Source organism: Ictalurus punctatus, chromosome 13 (assembly GCF_001660625.3).
Source record: "Ictalurus punctatus breed USDA103 chromosome 13, Coco_2.0, whole genome shotgun sequence".
Lineage (NCBI taxonomy): Eukaryota > Metazoa > Chordata > Actinopteri > Siluriformes > Ictaluridae > Ictalurus > Ictalurus punctatus.
In genome coordinates, this window is record NC_030428.2 from 19,521,862 (window position 1) to 19,539,717 (window position 17,856).

At 37.5% G+C, this 17,856-nt stretch overlaps 2 protein-coding genes across 6 annotated transcripts in view; both read right to left on the reverse strand.

The window, feature by feature from the left end:
* abca5 (ATP-binding cassette, sub-family A (ABC1), member 5) overlaps nucleotides 1-9,136 on the reverse strand; it is a 38,552-nt gene extending 29,416 nt beyond the window's left edge. Inside the window, exons 1-11 of the mRNA XM_017484061.3 lie at nucleotides 8,631-9,136; nucleotides 8,368-8,534; nucleotides 5,085-5,274; nucleotides 4,682-4,849; nucleotides 4,225-4,322; nucleotides 3,716-3,942; nucleotides 3,268-3,409; nucleotides 2,626-2,814; nucleotides 2,182-2,329; nucleotides 563-740; nucleotides 176-234 (exon numbers count right to left, since the gene is read on the reverse strand). Coding sequence (XP_017339550.2) covers nucleotides 176-234; nucleotides 563-740; nucleotides 2,182-2,329; nucleotides 2,626-2,814; nucleotides 3,268-3,409; nucleotides 3,716-3,942; nucleotides 4,225-4,322; nucleotides 4,682-4,849; nucleotides 5,085-5,274; nucleotides 8,368-8,472 — 1,504 coding nt within the window. The 5' untranslated portion in view covers nucleotides 8,473-8,534; nucleotides 8,631-9,136. The remainder of the gene's footprint in view (nucleotides 1-175; nucleotides 235-562; nucleotides 741-2,181; nucleotides 2,330-2,625; nucleotides 2,815-3,267; nucleotides 3,410-3,715; nucleotides 3,943-4,224; nucleotides 4,323-4,681; nucleotides 4,850-5,084; nucleotides 5,275-8,367; nucleotides 8,535-8,630) is intronic.
* Nucleotides 9,137-9,512: 376 nt separating this feature from the next.
* Nucleotides 9,513-17,856, reverse strand: part of kif19 (kinesin family member 19) — a 52,316-nt gene continuing 43,972 nt past the window's right edge. For 2 of the 5 annotated variants that reach the window (XM_017482687.3, XM_017482686.3), the window contains exons 13-20: nucleotides 14,635-14,905; nucleotides 14,410-14,531; nucleotides 14,081-14,244; nucleotides 12,899-13,004; nucleotides 12,616-12,745; nucleotides 11,829-12,214; nucleotides 10,984-11,149; nucleotides 9,513-10,700 (exon numbers count right to left, since the gene is read on the reverse strand). In XM_017482687.3, coding sequence (XP_017338176.1) covers nucleotides 10,561-10,700; nucleotides 10,984-11,149; nucleotides 11,829-12,214; nucleotides 12,616-12,745; nucleotides 12,899-13,004; nucleotides 14,081-14,244; nucleotides 14,410-14,531; nucleotides 14,635-14,905 — 1,485 coding nt within the window. In that variant the 3' untranslated portion in view covers nucleotides 9,513-10,560. Of the gene's footprint in view, nucleotides 10,701-10,983; nucleotides 11,150-11,816; nucleotides 12,215-12,615; nucleotides 12,746-12,898; nucleotides 13,005-14,080; nucleotides 14,245-14,409; nucleotides 14,532-14,634; nucleotides 14,906-17,856 lie in introns of those variants that run through there. The other 3 variants (XM_017482689.3, XM_017482688.3, XM_053685218.1) reach the window with 3 other exon arrangements.

The window sequence follows — 17,856 nt, forward strand, 5'->3', positions numbered from 1 at the left end:
ATTATCAGAGGTATACTTCAGTGATGAGTTTTAGAGGTTTTGCAACATATGATAGACAACAGCACAAAAAGGCTGTCAATGTGATGTCTGGTCTATGCAAAATAAACAAGAAGAAAAGTAGTAAACTAAAATACAATGCTAAAAAAGGAACATGACAAAATGAGACTAGACCCACCTCTCAATGCTTCCACTGTGTTGTCTTTCCCTTTATAGGTTTTACGGATGTTACAGATCCTGAGGGGTACAGAAATAATGTGGACAAGCCATTAAGACACACCCAGATATTAAATGGAAAGTCTGGTAGCATACCATGTCTCAGATGCAAGATCACTGGCACCAATCTCAGAAAGCTTTACTGAATTTCAGAGCATGACATGTAACCTCTGACACTCACACATAATAGTACTCAATAAATTTCTTCGTTACTGGCATAAGTCAAAAGGTGTGAGAACGTTAAATGGAACACCAGTGCATATACACTTGTTTCCTCATTTCCTTAGCTTCCTTGTTCACACTGGATAATAATACTGCTGTTTACATGTTGACAAATGTGAATTGATACCTGATAGCTTCTTTGCCTCTAAACTCAGGAGAAACAGGCTCTACTGATTCATCAGCTGTAGGAGTTCCATTCACCTCTGCCTCATACACAGAGCTCACTTCCACATAGCGCTTCCTGCGTCTTGACCAATAAGAAGGCTTCAGGAAGTAGATCATAGAACGTCGCATTCCAAACTCACCTACAGACAGGAAAAAATTATGTTGAGATCAGACTATATATTTCAAAAGACATTACAAAACAGTCATACATCTGCTTGAAAAGTAACAGAAACAGTCAGTACGTTTACATGGACAACAATAATTCGATATCTTCACCCGATTAAGACGATACTCCCAGTTAAACAGCGATTATTGATTACCTTAACCTGACTAAAGTCATACTCGAAGTAAACACAAATCGAATTAAGACATGTGGAGTATTCCTCTTTTAGTCGCATTATCAACATGCATTACAGACATGTAAACACATTAATCACACTATTAACGTTGTGTGGGAGTTTTCACCGCATTGTGCGACAGGACACATACACACAAGGCAGTGCTCAACCATTTGACGGCAAACAAGAGAGCACGGCTGCGTCCAAAACCACGTACTTACCTACTATATGTGTGTATTTCGCCTAGAATATAGTAGGCAAAATACAGGTATTTCAGCTACTATATAGAAGGTAAGTACACGGTTTCAGACGCAGCCCATGGCTTCAAGCAGTCGTCTATTTGCACCTATAGCATGACAAATAATGAACTGTACTTGAAGCTTTCATAAAATTAAAAATGAAACACTCAGAACTGTATACGGTACCATAATGGAGACGAGCTGTATATTGATACGTGAAATTCTGGAGGGAACATCGACGGCGTGGTGTGGGGACATATTGACTTGTGCCGTTAATCGATCTAGGTTCTATAAGATGTAAAACGGGAACATGAAGGGAGTATTCTAAAAGCAACTCATGTAAACACCTTAATCACAGTATTGTCTTATTCAGAATAAGGTCAATAATTAGATTATTGTTGTCCATGTAAACGTAGTCAGTGTTGCATTGTAATGTGATATTTATGTCATTGTAAGGCTTACTGAACTATAAAAGTTGTCTCAACCTGCTTTGTGAGACAATAAGGAACTGCAGGAAGGTTGTGAAAAATGACTTTTGGACACATCAGTTATCACCAGAAGCTGAACTACTATACCAAAGTCAAATTCAAATTTTATTGGTCTCATACACAGAACCATACACAGTACGACGTGCAGTGAAATACTTTTAAGACTGTCTTATATCTGTCGTCTAATAACTTACATAAAATAGAATCTACTTGCATGCAAGTAGAAAAAGAAAAATATAAAAATACAATATAAAGAAATATAAAAAAGATATATGGCACAATAAGTATGGACTATATGTGGAATATAGTATACACTATGTTATCTATGTAACCGCAGCTACCCCAGCCTGATGATGCAGAAAATTGTATTGCAGATACAACTGCACATACAGTGCCCTCCACCAATATTGGCACCCCTAGTAAATATGAGCAAAGAAGGCTGTTTTAATCTTTTGTTCAAAAAAATTCACAAAAATATTCTGCTCTCATGGATATCAAACAAGCTCTGAGTCTCACCTGGCAAAACCTGCTCTAGGTAAATGGCAAGCAGCAGATAGAGGATGCAGTCTAAGCAAAGCATAAGCAGTGGCACATAGAGTGGATGAGGGCCATTAGCCAGAGTGGAGAAGACTGCCCCATCCTCCTGTGCCTCCAGATACACCACCTACACACGAAAACATTAAGATATTTTACACGTAGGTAGCTTATGGTAAAATAAATCCAATATATTGTCGTATACAGAGGTATTGCTTAAAAGTTTAACTTGTTAAAACTAATGTTAAACAAGTGTGGTTTCATCATTCATTGTTTATAAGAAAAAATAAAAATTTTATGAACCTGGTCACATAATTACCAGATAAGTGTTCTGAAAGTACTTAGGTCACTAACAAATTGTATGGGAATTTTCTACTCAAGTACAAAATCAAATGGACTCGATTTAAATGGACTTGGAGGAGTTACCTGTGCAATACCTATTGAGAAGGCACTGGGGGAAAGCAGGCAGAGCAGCCAGACAGCCAGCTGGGGAAAGTCCCTCATCAGCACAGTAAACAGAGACAGAGAGCCAAACACCAGGGTCAGCATGGAGCCCACTGTACTTGCAAACTTGGGTTTCTTAAACAAAGGAGTCAGCATGAAGGAGAAGAAGATCTGAGGAGAAAGAGACCAAAGTAAGTGTAATCTGTATGATCAAAGATCAAACATTAGCGAATGATAAGCTGGCATCAGCAAAGCTCTGTATTTACAATTATAGACTTTTAAGATATTTGAGAAATTTAACATAAGGCTTTTGGAAAAGTGCAAGAACAGTAGACATTTGCTTAAAAAATGCTACAGAAACTGGAATGCTGTCATGCCAGTTAAGTGAAAGTGCACAATTACTGTGAGAAAATGAACATTTAAAAGAGAATGAAACTAAAAGAACCAGAAAATAGTGCATCGTTTGAAACCTGAATGCCTAATAGAGAGTGAAATGAATAGAGGCCTAAGGTTAAACGAGTAATATATCAGCAGGTGCCATTTAAAATTGATCATTGTTCTAAATGATTTTTCTAACTTATCCTGCAAGGAGTATAGCTGAAGAATAGACTCAGTTAAACTCACAGTGGATATTCCATAGAGGAAAATGAGGAGGAAGATGATGAGGAAATTGCTGTTGGAGAAGAGAGGGGTCCATGTGGCAATAATAGCCATAAGAACAGACATCGTTGTCACCAGGGCAGCATAGAGAAGACCCCATGAGAGCCTATGTGTGGAACATGTGCAGCAGCAGCACACACACACACACACACACACACACACACACACACACACACACACACACACACACACACACAATAATTACATACAAATGTAATATTTAACAAAAATACTTGCACCACTTTTAATTTTACAGTTTGCTAAATGAAGAATTCCTAGGATGAAAAACAATTTCTTCTAATTACTCTACACAGCCACTGTAGGATAGAGTTTTATATCAAATAACAAACTAAAACCTTAGTATTCACAACATTTCCACAGCCATTCTCAGTCTGTTAATCCCCATACGTACCAGAATGCCGTGTCATACAGTCCCATCATGGTCATGGTGTCTTTCAGCCGATGCTCTTTCTCAGCTGCTACATTGACAATGAGGAAGGAGACAAATGGTGTGAAGGCCAGCACTAGATAGATGGAGATGAGCGCATGAGGAAACTTCTGGACCTCCACTGAGCCTGGGTGACCCATCATTACCACACGCAACTTCAGCTCTCTCCATGCTGAACGTTTCGTCTGCATCTGCACCACCACACAGACAGAATGATCGTGTTTCAATGAAACATGCATTTGTCTCAAGTCTACTAATTTATTTAGAATAGTCATTTATATTTAATTTAGTGATTGTACTACATACTTATTGAGACTGAGGTTAAATAATTAATAATAATAATAGTAATCATCATCATCATCATCATCATCAGGGCTGTCATAAAAAGAATAACAATAAGTATTTTTACAAAACTTAAATGAGACTCACTAAGCCAATCTACAAAACATGCAACTTTTTACTACAATTCTAACCTGTATGATAGCAGCATCAATCAGTGACTGCAGACGTATGAACCCATTGTAAAAGTAGTTTGCTGCACGGCAGTCTGAAGAATCTTGGTAACAATTTGCTGTGCAATGACAAAAGGTACAGTATTAAGCATATAACCTAATTTATATAATTACAGCACATTTCAATTATTGGTTAACAACTAAATATCACTGGGAGTATGCAAATTAGCAAAGAAAGATAGTTAAATGTTCAAGAATTATATAATACAGTAACTAAGAAAAGATTTCATACATCAATCCTATATGAGGATTTTAGGTATAATATATAACAATATAGAAGAATGGTCTAACTGCTATTAGTCATGTTCGCACCGTTACATACTCATATTGAGATTAGCAGAAATATCTTGTTGCCACAAGGTGGATATAATAATGATTTATGGTTATGAATTTTCTTTTTTCAAGCTGTTTTTCTTACCAGTTGACTCAGTGTAGACACTAGTTAGGGGGACGTGGGAGTAGGGGAAACGTAGCTTGTAGGACATTTTATCAATGAACACTACACCCACATAGCCAAGTGGCTCATACAGGCTGGCGTTTTCCAGGTCTTCTTCACTAGAGAACATCTCCAATCGTTCCTGCATTTCTGTAACCAAAATTGCATAAAAGCATCAATTGAATCAAAACCGGAACATACTTTTAATTTCCACTAAAAAAAAAAAAAACATTAGAGTAAAAAAATGCAGTATATGGGTGGGGTAACAATTACAGGGGGAAAAAACTCTATTCAATCTATCACAAAAAGCAGAATATAATATTCTAATATTAATTATATATTAAATGACAATAAATACATAAATCATCCAGGTACTGAGACTCACGTAGCTCTTGTGCGACCTCCTCCATAATCTGACTTGTGACATTTGTTACAGGCGTGTAGCCCAGGCCTCTGAATGACGCGTACTCATCGTCACCAAGATTAGTAGTACTGATGCTGCCATAAGAGATATGTGGGTTTAGCATACTGATGAGGATGAGAAGGCCCAAAAGGAGCAGAGGAAGGATCAGCTCCTGCACAGAGAAAGACAAAGAAACTATACAACAAAAACAAAGAAACAAACAAACTAAGTCCTACATATTTTTAACTAAATAAAAAAAGTTTACAGTGAAGCATCTAATGCCCTGGCTTATATAATAAAAATCGATGGGCCTTTGTAAAAAGTCAGGATAAGAATATACAGCTCAGCAGTTTAGATAATCATCCAATGTATAATGTATATCGTTTAGACGTATGTGAGGAAATCTTACTCATATTAGTTTTTAAAATACTGAAGAGTCATTCAGTATTCCTGCACATCAACCTCCACAAAAATCAATTTAGCTAAGTGGGCACTTGCTTGGCGAGACCTCACTTGGCAAGAGATCTATCTTCTTCACTTTACTTCTTTTTAAATAGAACATATCATTGGAGAGGCAAAAAGCCTTCAACAGTGCTCTATTTATATAATGTATGCTCAGAAAGAAAGATGATGGAGTAGATATAAAACCTGATGTAGTTTCTAGATTCACAAGAGCCTTGCACAAACGACAATTATTTACCTACAAGCTAGCTAGTTGTATTATCTTCAGTTTCCTGAAGCGTTCTTACAACTAGAGGGAGGAGGTGGAATTTAGGTGTCAAAAATCAGACTTACACATGTTCACTGATATACTCTGTATGGCCAAATGTATGTGGACACCTGAGCAACTCAATCATACAGCATGTGGGTCTTCCCCCAAACTATTGCCATAAAGTTGGAAGGACACAATTGTATACCGTAGAATGTCTTTGTATGCTGTAGCATTACAGTTTCCCTTCGCTGGAACCAAGAGGTCCAAACCTGTTCCAGCATGACAATGCCTCTGTGCACAAAGCAAGCTACATAAAGGCATGTTTGCAATGGTTGTAGTGGAAGAACTCGAGTGGCCTGCACAGACCCCTGACCTCAAATGTTTAAAAAGCACAGATGGGGTGATTGTCAGGTTTCCACCTACTTTTTGGGCATATATTGTGATATGCAATGCACAGCATCAAAAATCATTTAAAGCTACAGTCATTGAATTGCTTTTCTAGGTCAACAACATTAAGAAATTCAAGGCAGCTGTGTGTTATTCACGAGGCTGTACATTTCATTAACAGGATACTCATCCCGTACTATACATAAATCCCAGCCCATACATTTATGATCACCATTTTCACATCAAAATTGTCCAAAATACATAAAGAAGGAAGGGGCAGATAGGTCCCTTGAGGCAACATTGTAATAAATGCATGTCATATTATCCAAAAGCCAAAGAGTTCCATGTGTGAAGAACAACTGCCTCACCCTTACCCAGAAATACAGCCAATGAGCTGGTAGGCGTAGGTTCCTTGGATGGAGTTCAAGCCAAAGATGGATATTTCAACACAAATCACACAGCTTACTAGTAGTGTACTTCTCAAATACACAATAGATTTTGAACATGTTACATAACATGTTTGTTTGAAATCCTTAATTCATTTGGCCTTTCAGATTAGGACTGCGCATCAAAGATCCTATTGTTGATTATAATGAGCCAAAAAGACAAAAACCAGTCTCTGGTCAACAGTATTCATCTCAGAATCTCAAACACAATATATACTGCACTGTGATCTGAAAAAAACATTGACAGATTTGGATTACTAATGCATCAACTCCCAGCTGGCATTTTGATCTACATATTAGATTAGTCAGTGTTTGAGAGACCAGTACTTAATGATAAACATACCAGAATAAACCTCTTACAGTGCCTTGCGAAAGTATTCACCCCTCTTGGCATTTTTCCTATTTTGCTGCCTTACAACCTGGAATTAAAATGGATTTTTTGGAGGCTTGTATCATTTGATTTACACAACATGCCTACCACTTTGAAGATGCGTTATATATATATATATATATATATATATATATATATATATATATATATATATATATATATATATATATATATAATTATTATTATTATTGTGAAACAAACAAGAAATAAGACAAAAACAGAAAACTAGTGTGCATAACTATTCACCCCCCACCAAAGTCAATACTTTGTAGAGCCACCTTTTGCAGCAATTACAGCTGCAAGTCTCTTGGGGTGCATCTCTATAAGCTTGGCACATCTAGCCACTGGGATTTTTGCCCGTCCTTCAAGGTAAAACTGCTCCAGCTCCTTCAAGGATGGGTTCCGCTAGTGTACAGCAATCTTTTAAGTCATAGATTCTCAATGGGTTTGAGGTCTGGGCTTTGACTAGGTCATTCAAAGACATTGAAATGTTTCCCTTTAAACCACCCGAGTGTTGCTTTAGCAGTATGCTTAGGGTCATTGTCCTGTTGGAAGGTGAACCTCTGTCCCAGTCTCAAATCTCTGGAAGACTGAAACAGGTTTCCCTCAAGAATTTCCCTGTATTTATCGCCATCCATCATTCCTTCAATTCTGACTAGTTTTCCAGTCCCTGCTGATGAAAAACATCCCCACAGCATGATGCTGCCACCGTTATGCTTAAATATGGGGATGATGTTCTCAGGTTGATGAGAGGAGTTGGGTTTGCGCCAGACAGAACATTTTCCTTTATGGCCAAAAAGCTCAATTTAAGTCCATTTTAGTCACATTTAAACATTTTTACAATGCATGAAGATCTACAGCCCACATTTTTAATAGTGTAACATCAGCATCTAATCAACCAAAAAAAAAAAAGACAGAAGGAAATTGTTCAAAAGGGCTCTACCATCTAGAGCCTTATTAGAAGCAAGTGAGGGACGAAAATTTATTTATTTTTCTAAACCTTCAGTAATCTGCCACCATGCATTTTATGGCATGCACTTGCTACTTCACAGTCTGCCTTATGATGAGAAACATGGCTGAACTGATGGTCCTTTTTGCAAACTTCTTTTGCTTTTTAGTCAATTACATTATACATACTGTATAATAACACAATTATGTTACTGACATTTCGTAAAATGTTCAAATGTTAATAGTCCTAAATTACAAATCTGGATGGAAAGAAGTGTAGGGTAGTCAAAGCTTTTATCAGTTTGGGAGCCCCTGTCACAAGTAAGATTCGACCTCATCGCCATAAGAACTGAGGATGGGAGAAACAGCAATAAAAGGCACCTGCAGACTTTGTTGCTTGGTTCTCCATTTGATGAGGGTGTTTTTGTAGAGCAGGCCCCTGGTTTGTTGCCACACTCCAGAATCTCTTCTGCTTATAGACTGCATTCTTGCAGCATGCTTTAGCAGATTGGGACAGGGACGAGATCGCACCTCAATATCCGGCACAGCTGAAAATTTATAAAGTTAGCAATGGAAGCTATACAATTTCCAAAATAGCAATCAAATGCAAAGTAAGTGAAGTGGTGGAAAGTTTGAACCCGCACCTGTGTTGATGTGGACAGTGGCCGGAAGTCTCACTTCTGTCTTGTAAACCACTTTCCAAACAGCTGGTTATAATTTTACAGTCTGGACTACTGTCTAAATTATGACTTATTTTATATAGCGAAATGCTAGCTGAGCTGAATAGCTATATATCCGCAAAGTGCCTAAGCAATTTCTTGCAAATTTACTAACCTAAATTATTCATTCCATATTAGTCGTATCAAAGAGAAATGCATCGAGCTGACGAGCGCGCGAACATGTTAGTTAGCTGTCATGCTAGCAAGTAAACACAGGTAGCTAAGCTAACCTAGTGATAGAAAACGGCACCCTATCCGGTGTTAAAGCGCTGACTCAAACGAAACGGACTTATATATGAAATACATTAAGTCATGTCTTACTTCTAGGACGTTTTTCCTGGTCTAAAGACAAAATGGCTAAATGCGGGACATGCTCTTCTTCCGTTTAGACAGTAAATAAACATGCACTCATACAGTGTCTATGTGTATATATAGATATATCTTTAAAAAAATAAAAGCCAAGGCCGGTGACGCTGACCAATAAGGACGCGAGGTTTGTGATGGTGACCAATCAGGATGCGGCTCTTTCTTTGTTTCATAGCCAATGCCAATACTTGGGTGCATATGTTTACAGTGCTTTAGGTATTTCGAACCTTTGTGTGGGATGGGATTTAAATATAAATAAATAAATAAATAAATAAATAAATATTTTTTCATTATATTAGAAATAATAAATAACAAAAATATTCATGGGGGAAAATGTGTTATTTATTTATCTATAACATTCCTCTAGTATTCAAATGTGTGCACTGTTCATCATAAATACTGGATGTGTGCAAGGCTCTTATATACAAAATATAAAGACAGCAGTTTGTAAATCAATTTTATTTGTATACAAATAAAAAATGTACAAAATGAAGAGTAGAAAAAAGAGTATATGTATGTATATGAAAAAAAAAACATAAAAGGCAGGTTGATTAAAAACATCTTCTGAGGTGTAGATATGCGATAAATACATAGATATGTTGAATTTGTGACTGACTGTACTACTAAGGGAAAATGCAGTTGAAGTGCCAGACTTTGGCAAATGAAAGAACATCTTATTAGTCATTTACAGTAAACACTGACTAAAACAGTAACATCATCAGTAACAGAGCATTCTACAAAAGTTCGGAGCCTATAAAAGTAATCACGGAAATCATACCCTGACTGCAAGTGAGACAATGAAAACACTATAAACCAAGTATTCTTTTTGCAAACATGAGACCTGTGAGATATACTGTTCCCTTGTGGATAAAACTCCCTCCCTCCCATACCTGGGTTTGTAAAAAAAAAAAAAAAAAAAAAAGGTTAACATTCAGCCTAAATACACTGAATTACGTTCTGAAGGTGCTTTGTATGATTTCCCAGAATCACATAATACACACACCATAAGTCATGATCACACACTAAACCCAAAAGCATTAGAGGCAGGATTATACCCTCTGTCAAATTTTCTCAGCTTAAAAAAGCATTTAATTTCTATAATATCTTGGGTTTAATTTTTTTTAATAGTACTGCATCCTCTGAATCAATGATAATCAATGCACGTTGATATATAATTCAGTGGATTTGCAAATCATGACATAAGCACTTGCATGCTATATGCCAGAGATAAGCTTCAAGCACATCAGCAGAAATACATAAAGGAACACAGGAGTCCACCCAAGATATGAAAGGCTCTTAACCCAGTCTGTCTAATCACAGCACAATGCAACAGTCTGGGCTTGTAGTAAATTTGGTTCTGTCATGTGTAACACGGGCAACGGGATGAAGAGAAATGTTGTCTTGGATTCCAGTGTCTTGAAAATGAGTTAGTGCTGGGGGCATATTTAGTCCTTCTCCAAGTGGTGTTGATGAGTAAATGAAAGAGTCCTCAGTGTTTGCGAATGCGATGACCTCCAGCACCTGTGGGCGTGATGTAGAGGAGCGGCTGAGGCTGCCTGGTTTGGGGGCCATGCTTAACGTTGCTAAGGTGAGAGGGAAGGTTGATCAAGGGAGCATCAGCTGTTGAACCTATCAGGTTTGGGAAAAGAAGATGAAATAATATTCTTACAAACAAATCTGATATTATCTTAATATATTTCCCACTATTTAAAGCTTAGTTCAAAGTCAAGTTGTGGTTCATAATGGAACAGGAATGAAAAAAGTATTAAAGTGCAAAACCACTGGTGATATAAATGAATATTTTAAAAAGGTTCTTTATGGTAAATACAGCATCATGTTTATTAGTCAGGAAAGGTATGCTCGTTACAACTGTAGAAAATCATGTACAGACATTATCGAGTGTGTTACTGACCTGTCTGATGGTTGGCGTGGGTGGGTCGGGCTTTGCCAAGCTGAACCGGAGCTCTGTGCTGAGGGCGCAGGAGGGGTGCAGGAGGCTGACCGTTAATGTGTAGGTGTGGGTCAGAAGTGCTATCAAGAGGCCGGAAACGTTGGCTGGTGCTCTTCCCCTGAGTTACCTGGAAGAGAAAAAGTACCTAAATGTAGTAATCATTCACTCAATCCTACTTATTTAAAATACCAATGAGGAATCAAAAATAAAGGAAACTCGCGAAGGGATTTTTTCACATATGTGTAAATTATTTACTTGTTTGGTTAGTTGGTTACATATTTATTCATTTATTTATGCATAATTTACTCATATGCATTTACCCCTTTGTGTGGTTTATATTGGCAGGTGTTTGGGCAGGAAAAAAAGAAATACTTGCTACAATTCACAAGAATGATTAAGAGTCTGCTCCTTGTACTCTGTGTTCAGTATAGTCGATTATCTCTAGTTTGTTTGTTTGCATTTCTGTCACCATATATCTGATCAATAAATGAAAGACTTTTGACACTATGACACTAACCCCGCTCCTTCCCACACACCTCTTACTGCATGCTTCTCAACAATATTGTATGTTTGCTTAAATTTCTGATGTGTGAAATCATACCACAACCAAAAGTATCTATTTCACTCAGAATTGGCCTAAGCAAACAGACTAATAGGTTAGAAACACTGAGATTACTGACAAAGATCATTATGTATGCGAACATTGCATATTTAGTCTTCTTTCTCAGCTGGCTAATTATTCCTTTCCAGGCCTTTATGTAAATAATTACTCTAACGATGTCTTGAAAAATGTCTTAATGACTCACAGCTTGCCCAGTCACCTCAAAGGAGCGGGATCTTCTTTTACGTCTGCGAGCCTCAAAGTCTTGCTCCCGTGGGCCAGTGTTTTTGGGCATGGCCTGGCGGTTCCTGGGTCGTGTCCAGGTGCTGTTTGGGACAGGGCCATCGCCTGTGCTGCTCGACAGATTGTCGTCTGACGTGGCATGGCGGAGCTCTGGGCTTGGCTGCCGTCCTCGACGCAGCACCAGCCTTTTCAGAGGCGCATCAGTTAAATACAGTATGCTCTTATTTTTGGGGGGATCCAGAGTCAAAGGAGGAGGAACACGTAGGGCATCGATCTCCAGAACTTTGGAACGACGCCGTGCTGCTTTCGCTGCAATGCTGTGCACACCTCTTAGAAGCTGCTGTCTCTCTAACAAGGGAAAACGTGGAGGATAATGAATTATAAACAGATGGTGAAGAAGATTCACTTGGACAGGAATTAAGCCTAGTATGTAGATTCTAATGAATTTTTAAAGAAGACATTATCATGATTTCTGATCGTGACATTCATACTGAGCCAAATAAACAATCTTTTACTCTGTAATTGATAATACAACAGATGGTACAAGTTCAGAGTACAGAGATGGTCACTGTGACTTGCACTTACACTGACTGTATGTATACTATCTGCAGTAAGGGGTATTAATTTAGAAAATAATGTTACATATTACACAATTGCTTCATATTGTCTCAAAAGTGCTTCTCACACCAGCATATGAGGCAAAAATGTGACTCCAGGTGAGTAATATGCAAACCATACTGTAAATTCACCTTCACCTTTAGGAGTGAGAGGAGCTTCAGTTCCATTCTCACTGCTCTCAGGTGAGGAGTCCATATGACTGCTCACACTGTGGCTCAAGAGGCTGTAGCTCAGAGCTCCATCTAAAGCACTCGGCAACAACTACAGACAAAAAAATGCAATCATAAAGTCATTTTCTACTGCATAGTCATGTATATTCCATGCAGAGGCTTATGAATCCTACACAGGTACTCTTGATCAGATAGAACAGTTCTCAAGGGAATGTCTGAACCGCTGTTTGTTGAGAGTTCTGACCTCTCGATTGCCCTGTCCGTTGATGTGAATTGGTGGAGGAGTCATAACCACAGAGCTCTTCATCTGCTTTGCATGTGGACTGCTCTTAAACACACGGTTACTGTCACTGTGGAAGGCATAAGAGAAAACATGTAAGAAATGCTGTGGGCTGATGCAACAGCATGATATTACATGTTTTAAAATAATGAGAAGGATTTAACATGGAAGTTAAATAAAGGTTAACTCAATAAACTCTTTTTTGTACACTTGAAACAGTTTTTATTTTTGTATTACCACAAAAATGCTTTGTTTATCTGCCTTTTGGTATACCAAAAACCAAGGGTCAGAACTTATGTACATGGTTCATATTTCGTACAGTACATTACACTATAGCTGTAACAATCACTCAGTAAAAAAGTCTAACATATCTCAGAAGTAAAATTGTACTTCTTTTATTTAGTTTTTTTCCCTTCTGATTTGTTAGTGACCAAAGATTATTTCTTGAATCAATCACTAGTGTAAGATTCCCATAGCTTTTAAATAAATATATACCACAGCACTGTTGTTTGCTTAATTCTGATTGGTCAGAAGGTGCTGATTAAATTTCTATAACAGCACAGTTGACAATAGGTCCGGCTGTAATTCAAATGATAGGTTCATATTAATGCACTCATTCTAATACGTTATTGTTTTAATATTAGGAAGAAACTAATTTTGCAGATATTGACAACATTTAATGTGACTGTAAACAGATAAAAGGTATGATGTCATTCTTTGATCACTAACAAATTGTAGTCTTTGGCAAATTGCGGTGGTATAAATGGATAATTGATAGTTGATTATTTTTCCTATAACAGCACATCCTGTCATGTTTAAGTCCTCAGATAATGCACCATGTTTTGCATGTATTATCATGTAGTTGAAAGTTCCCACAAAGCGGACAATGTCAAGTGTCTTCAAGGTTGTGTTGTAAGCAAGATATAATTATATAATGATATAACTGTACTCATTACCATTGCATGCATGATTTTTAACTAAAAATGTTTTTGTGCTTTCAGAACTAGCACTGAAAACTAACTGAAAACTAAGCATGCTTTTATTTTATGTATTGTAATGGTATAAAACCAAAACTTAGCAAGCAGTTAGAATAATTTTTGAATAAGGCCTATTTAAAATGACAGTCTTTGTGAATAATGTTTGTACCTATCAGGCTCAGGTAAAATGGGTGGCAAAGTGTGTCTCCGCACTTTGACCCTTCCTTGTCTGGTTTCTGACCCCAGTGTGCGAACACTCTCTTGATCTGAGTCCAGCTCCTGCAAGGGGTCACGTCCTCTGCTAGGGAGGGCAATCTTGGGCAAAGAACCCTCCTATGAATAAAAGGCAGACATGGCATTTGTTTATTCATGAAAGTACAGATGAATCAATGCATTTGGCAAATGAACATACAGAATCTATAGCATGTGACAAGTACAAAATGAGCATTTGAAAGATAATATATAATTATATTATATAAAAGCAATATAATGTCACACCTTCAGAGTATGGATGGTGGCCTTGTCTAAAGCTACGACTCGATCCAGATTTCTCTCATCCAACTCTCTAATGTACATATCATACAGCTCCTGAAGCTGTGGAGGCACCAACAGACTGTGATCTGTATATAAGACCAGATATAAAAACATCAATACTGACAGTTCTTAATGTATATTTTCAGATATATTTTTAGTTCCCCCTCTGCTCTGCCCTGACACACTCACTGTCGATGAACTGGCGCTGCTGCTGGATGATCTCATGGCACAGTTGCCTGTGCTGTTCAAAGCGCTGCACCACCACATCCTTCTGGCGGATGACGTTGTCCTTGAGAAGTGTGTGCGACTGCATCTCTGCATTCTCAATCTCCAACTCGTGTACCTTACAGAGGAGTCCCAGGACCTCTCGCTGCTCCTCTGAGCTCACCCTGCATGGCAGCAGCTCCTCCAGACGCCGGGCTCTTTCACGAACCTCCACTAGGAGGCGCTCCAACCCAGACTGGACAGCACAGCAAAGTCACACATGTTTAATAAACTCACCCAGTGACTAGAGTGTAGTTTTCACCATAATTCGTGATCAACATAATGTTTAACTTGGCTGTAAATATTGAAAAATGGTAAAACAATGGCAGACAATCCAATCTGTTCACGTCTTTTGGTTGTATTATTAAGAAATGTGACAATTATAGTATGTATAATATAATAAATACATATACCATCTTGCAGGCCCAAAGTCATACCAAGTGTGCTCAGATTCATAATGTTTTAATGCTTGATTAATTGAATTTGGTGTGAGGAAAAAAATAGAGCAGAGCTGTGCTTTTTGCCTTTATTAATTATATTCCCAATGTAAAGGACACAAGTAAAAAAAATTATGTTAAATGAAGTCTCAATAGGATAGGTGCTGTAAGGATTTACAGTGTCTGCTGTAAAAGTGCTGATACGCAATTACAAAAAAATTTTTCAGTCATCATAGTCAAAAGGAAAATCCTCACACTCACACTTACACCAGGAAATTAATAGAGAGAGATACTTTGTATATATTGTAACCTTAGTTTTGACAGGTATAGGTCAAAGGTCAAAAAGATACACATTCTAACTCTCTATATCTAGATCAAAGGTCATGATCATAAAAATATTTATAGTTATGTTAAATCTGGATCACATCCATTCGTGACCATACATGGTACGGCCATGTGTTTTCCACCCCACACACATTGCACACATGGTCCTTCTAACACTCTGTAGTAGGTCATAAAAATATATATAGTTATGTTAAATCTGGTTCACATCCATTCGTGACAGAAACGTTACCATACCTGGTACGGCCATGTGTTTTCCACCCCACACACGTTGCACACATGTTCTTTCTAACACTCTGTGGTAGGTCATAAAAATATATATAGTTATGTTAAATCTGGATCACATCCATTCATGACAGAAACGTTACCATACCTGGTACGGCCATATGTTTTCCACCCCACACAAGTTGCACACACGTTCTTTCTTTTCACATAGAATATGAAACTCTCTGAGGTAGGTCATAAAAATATATATAGTTATGTTAAATCGGGTTCCCATCTATTCCTGACACAAACGTTACTAGTTATGTTAAATCGGGTTCCCATCCATTCCTGACACAAATGTTACTATACATGGTACGGCCATGTGTATTACACATCCAAACAAAAATATGACACACACAAACGCACTTTATTTTCACATATTTAAAAGGAATTTAAGTGTTATGTACTAAATTACCATAATTATGAACACAAGTTGTTAAGTTGACAATCATTTTTAAAATTAAAAAAAAATTAACGATCCGAATATAATACCAGTAGTTTGGCACTGTGACTCAAAAAGTTGTTTTATATCTGACATCTGAAAGCTAACTACTGTCCCCAACTGCCGTACAATACTGATAATACTCTTACAGTTAAGAGGGCTGAATGGCAGACCTTGTTAAATAATATTTTATGTTTCTTCCTCATAATGTGTTATATTTTATAAATATATTCTTATACATCTTATATTACTTTTTGCCTTTTTTTATACGTTGAAATGGGAGAAGAGGGGTCCGATGCTGGTGCGAAGGTGATCCTGCACAAGGACATGTCTTTGTAACTGTAAGGGACAAGTCAACGTAATCCTTCACATGGTATTCATAAGGTGCCATAAGTTTCTGCTTCTCTATGGGTCATGCTGAAGTTTGAACAAAATGGTTTGACTTAATATCCGCAGCAGTAGTGCACAAGTCATTTCTTCCTCATTTTTTATTAACTTTTATTGTATGCCTAAATGCAATAAAAGTTATTTGCCAGATTCAGATGCTCCTAAACAAATTATTATAAAGTATGAGTCGGTAACTGATCAACAAAGACTGTACTATCATTTCTAATATAATGCATTAAATATGGACCACTATTTTCACTGAAATATTTCAGAGATTTTTTTTTTTTTTACACTAGTTTACACTAAATGTCTAATATTCTGTTCTGTTGGAAATATGCCTGAACTGTAATCCCCCCCTCCCCCGAACCCCCAGATCAGGAGTGGGTAAAGACAGACTGGTGATCTGATCTATATTATATATACGTGTACCTTAGATAATGCCTCTCTGAACGCCATGGTGGGACGTTCCCGAGCTGAAGTACTGTACAAGTCCTAAGCATTAGATCACCCCAATTACTCTTGTATACACTTTCCATACCATCGTGATCTTTGCCTGACGAAGCCATACACAAACATATTTGACATTTGGGGCCTAATTCTAAAATCACCACATACCAAATGCACAACCGTTTTGTCTTGCTGCCATCACAAAATAATAATGTTTAAACCTTAAGTAACGTAGTCACGGAGGGTGTATATATTTTTCCACACTACATGAAGTTTGGGGATCCTTATAGACTGTGGAACAGAAATGTACTCAGTGTGTCTCCACCGTTTTATTTCATATTGGAGTATAACCATTTTTCTTTTTTACCATTAAGGATGAAACACTTGTTTCTTTTAAAACATCATCTTTAAATGTTTTTCTACCTCCTAACTAAACCCTCGGACTTAAGACAGGATCTTTGGAGCTGTTGACGCCCTGCTCAGGGTTAAACGACAACGTCTTTACATTACCTTCCTTAATAAATTGTCAAACTAACCTCTTGGTTTTTTTAAAAAAAAATTTTGGAGCAAAAATCAGGTCCTCTCTCATTTCAACAGGTCCTCTTGTTATTGAATACACAGCAATCTTCTAAGGGTATTAGGATTTCTCGGAGCAGACATTGTAACAGATAGTTGCAGAGTTTCTTCTGTGTTTTAACTACGACGTCTTAACCATTATTTTAACACTGAGACACACGACTCCCTTTAATTCGGTAACAAACACATTTGTAAGAATTCTGGTCAGCAAAACCCCCCAAAAGAACACCTGTGTCTCTCTCTCTCTCACAC